The sequence below is a fragment of the Ciona intestinalis genome, unplaced genomic scaffold, assembly GCF_000224145.3.
Source record: "Ciona intestinalis unplaced genomic scaffold, KH HT000779.1, whole genome shotgun sequence".
NCBI classification, from domain to species: Eukaryota; Metazoa; Chordata; class Ascidiacea; order Phlebobranchia; family Cionidae; genus Ciona; species Ciona intestinalis.
Window position 1 is genome coordinate 182 of NW_004191100.1, and position 4,159 is coordinate 4,340.

General features: G+C 35.5%; 1 protein-coding gene across 1 annotated transcript; it reads right to left on the bottom strand.

Annotated features, from left to right (window-relative positions):
• Positions 1-313: 313 nt before the first annotated feature.
• On the bottom strand, positions 314-3,815 carry LOC104266034. Its single transcript, XM_009861389.3, has 4 exons — positions 3,722-3,815; positions 3,506-3,598; positions 643-697; positions 314-431 (listed from the first exon to the last, which is right to left on the bottom strand). The coding sequence occupies exons 1-4, from the start codon at positions 3,780-3,782 to the stop codon at positions 329-331; spliced, it is 312 nt and encodes a 103-aa protein (XP_009859691.3). The 5' UTR covers positions 3,783-3,815; the 3' UTR covers positions 314-328.
• Between the last annotated feature and the right edge of the window lie 344 nt (positions 3,816-4,159).

Here is a 4,159-nt window from a genome sequence, read left to right on the forward strand (position 1 = left end):
ATGCGGACAAAAAAGACAAAACGGACGAATTTCGGATACTGTGTACAGCCACCTTTATCCGTATTATTCAGGCACTCAAAGGCCTAAGATAGTTTACCGTTAGCGTAAAACTACATATGGTACGGCATACGTTTGCCATTTGCGAAATGTATTACCTCGTATATATAGACGTATAGGCATTGAAAAACGGTACGGCGATTACTGCACCGGTAATGTCTGTAACGTAGGCTTTATGCGAGACAGTAATCAACCGGATGGCGGCATCCGTGTACATGCGCGGTCGTGTTGTTTACCATTGCGGTGGTGTTGAATTCGTAACGATCATGCATTATTTAGCTGCGATGCACGGCCTACTTACTTGTACTATGGGTGGGTGTGACGTCACTTGTGTCTTCTGATGACCCTCCACGTGACTTCTCTCGGTGGCGAACCTAATGGAAAAAATACGGATAATTTTCTGTGAAAAAAAAAGTTTTTTTTTTCGTCTTGGCAAAACAAAATTACCTTAAAATTTATTGTAAAAAAAGGTATTTTGCGTCTATATATGAAAAAAACTGGTGCTACCTCGGTAAGCATCGATTAAGTTACTCTTGGATTTTTTAGAAATTGAGTTTTATTTTATAAAATAAATAGTAAAGGTACCTTGGAATGCTTTGTTTGGCTTTCCTCTCTTTCGGATGATGATCGATTAGAAGAACTGCAAACGAGAGAGGTGAAGAAAAAAGGAAATGTAATATCAATACAGTTATGCAAATTATCGAAGCGTTGTGGGCTGTGTAATTATGTGTCATTATTTTCATTATACTTGTTAAGCCATGCCAGTTTCATTGTCAGTTAAAATCAAAGGATCGAAAACGAAACGGGAAAATGCATTACAATATTCAGTTATACTTATTCGCAAATGACACCGAGACAAAATTCGAGTTCGGCGGAAAAAAATCAATTTCCATCCGGTATTAGCGACGCGTAACAGCCGATGTTTAAATTTCACGCCGTCGCTGTCGGGATAATTACAATCCCATTTAAAATAAGGCGGAACTTGCCCTGGTAAAATGGTAAAGTACAATTTCGTTAGCCCCTAATGTATTTTTCACGGCCAATGAACTGCTATATAAGCTACAGTGCATTTGGGAGTAATTTATCGCTTTTAAAATACGGATAAGGGGGGTTGGGTAATAGTGCGGAAAATTAGCTTGCCTAGGTGTATGGGCAAAATAATACGCAAGAACAATGCGGAGGAAATGGTATTCGATCTGTTTTTATGGAAAATATTAAATAAGATCGACATCTTGGAAACCGGCACGACTGATTTATGGTGTAGGAACTTATATTTTTTAAACCCTTTTTCGGGAAAATAAAAAAATGTGTTCAATAATTGGATTATTCTTTTGAAAAAAATAAATGCCGAAATTGGGAGAAGTAGTAAAAAGCCGAGTGAAAAATTATTGAGAACATTAACATAGGTTTAGGAAAAAAGCCAAAATATGTTCAGTTGTTTGATAAATTTAAACAATTTAAAAAAAAACAAAAAAACGTGTTTAATAATTGGACTAATCCAGCGAAAATTGGAAGAGGTAGTAAAACTTATAAGGCCAATCGAGTGCAAAATAAATTAGAAAATGAACATCTGTTCGGAAAAAGCCAAAATATGTTCAATTGTTTAATAAATTTAAACAATTTAAAAAAAAAAAAAAAAAAAAAAACGTGTTTAATAATTGGACTAATCCAGCGAAAATTGGAAGAGGTAGTAAAACTTATAAGGCCAATCGAGTGCAAAATAAATTAGAAAATGAACATCTGTTCGGGAAAGGCCAAAATATGTTCAATGGTTTGAATTTCTAAGGTTATTATGTGCTGATATACGCTATTCTCTGTATGCCAAAAGCTAGATTGGTAATACAAGATTAAGATTAGGGTAACAATATGTAATAATATATTGGAGCAGATGAATGGCTTTTGGTGGTTGGACGTAACGGGGGCATTGATCTTGTCCTACTGTCGTTGTTATATATTATTTATGAACATTGATACGGATTATGTAAGGGTCAGGGGTCGGATTTCATGTGTAGGATTGGGTTATGGTTACGGCTTAACTTTTGGCCTAAATCCCGAGGTCACATGGCGGTACTTCACACATATATGTTAAGCAGGTTGAATTGGAATTGTTTTATCCTTGTGTGGGTGGAAAACGACAGGCGCTATAACAAGGGTATTCTGTTTAATGCACCTCATGCAAGCATACGAGTTACCACGAATGTAACTTTGTGGTGCTTTTTTCTGTATGACTGGCAATTTAGACAAACTAAAAGTGACCACTGGCTTGGAGCAATTGTCGGTGCCCACACACATACACTCAATTAAACCATAACACCGAACCGAAGCGTAATAAGGCGATTTTATCGGTTAAACATGTGGTGGCTGCGTACTGTTCTGTATTAAATAATGGCCCTATCTGTTTAAATACATGAGATTTTATAGAGCGACGATACAAAGTAGCAGATATTTAGAAATTTAGGAAAAATGGGATGAAATTGTGACAGTAACTACTTTAAAGCATATTATGTTTTTCTGACGAAATTTGTTAAAATGATAGTAGAAATTTAAACAATGTATATAGTGTTGGTTCTTGTGTTTTTGCAAATTAAACGTACAATAATACAAATATGTACAGTATATCATTTACTTTAAATGGTATGAGAGCAAGCTATGAACTCGTAGCAAACTGAAAATAATGAGCGAAAATCCAGCAAGCGTTAGTCTGAAATAAACTACAGTGCGCCTATGTGGTTTTCAGTTGCAACGCAGCATTGAAAATTCGATTAAAAAATAATAGAATTTTTCCGGCATTACTAATTTATAAATCAGATCCAATAGAGCGAATTTTTGATTTGCTAATTACGTTTTTTTGGAACTGTCTTAATGACATTCGCAGATGGCTTCAATCTTTTTTCGCTATTTTGTAAATTAACAGATGGCGCGCCACGCTTCTTTCAGCTGTCAATCAAACTAGAAACGAGACCCAGGTCACTAATCCATTGTTTAGCCCTATACTTGATGNCCGTCTAGGGAATATGGCCATGTAATCCTATGTATTGGCCGCAAACAGTCAGGGAAAATAACGCATAGACGTAAAGTAGGGTGGGGGAAGATGGGACACCTTTTCAATCAATTTTTTCGTCTCATTTGGTAGTAAACAAAGAACATTTAAAGAATTATAAAACCGTATCCCCACGATTCCCATAAACCGTTGGTAATTGTTTAAAAACATGATCAGGATATTCGGATATTGTAAACAAAGAACATTTAAAGAATTTTAAAACCGTATCCCAACGACTCTCATAGACCGTTGGTAATTGTTTAAAAGTTAAAACATGATCAGGATATCTGGATATTATGTTCTAAAGCTATCCTATCTTACCCCACAGTAATTTACTATATATTGGGAACCTAAGATTTGGCGGTACCCGGTTCGAGGCCCAGCGAGTTTAAAGCGGCCAAAACTCACCTCCGGGATTTTGATCTAGATTTACGTCTCCTTTTCTCTTTTTTCCTCTTCGAAGTTTTACTACTGTCACGTGATTCCGTCTTACGAGAGTACCTGTATTACGTAACAATGAAAAGTGTAACAATAAAAAAAAATGAACCAATTTTTTTTGCCGTTACAAAAAAAAAAACAAGGTTGAAAACAAAATTTGTAAAAATGGCGACAAAAACAACTTGCCTTCTGCTTGATCTGTGATTGGACGGCGAGCGATCATCGTCAGAGTGACGTCGGTAGTCATGGCTACGATGTTTGTGACGTCGACTTGAAGATCTGTTAAAAATGAAAAATTATAATAATAAAAAAATATAGATATTCTGTTACTTTTGCCACCGGGCAAAACGTAAAATAGACGAGACGTTGCAATAAAAATAACGTTTTTGATATAGATAAGTTTAAAAGCACAGTCTTAAATACGTAATTAGACTGCATTTTATAGATGTATCATAATATTGAAAACAGAATGAAAAGGTGTACTACAAAATGGGACGAGAAAATAGAATAAACAGGTGTCCCATCTCCCCCAAAAAAATATACATTACATAGACTACTATATCATATATTACAAAGCCTACTATAATTGCCATCATAGTTGGGCCTGCCCAAAACAGTATTCCA

What these genes read in the sequence shown, in the direction of transcription:
- LOC104266034 (XM_009861389.3), bottom strand. Translation starts at nt 3,782, where the DNA reads ATGACTACCGACGTCACTCTGACGATGATCGCTCGCCGTCCAATCACA. An exon ending in TCTAGATCAAAATCCCGGAG is followed by an intron (nt 698 to 3,505) that starts GTGAGTTTTGGC and finishes TCTCGTTTGCAG; the next exon opens with TTCTTCTAATCGATCATCAT. An exon ending in GCCAAACAAAGCATTCCAAG is followed by an intron (nt 432 to 642) that starts GTACCTTTACTA and finishes TTTTTCCATTAG; the next exon opens with GTTCGCCACCGAGAGAAGTC.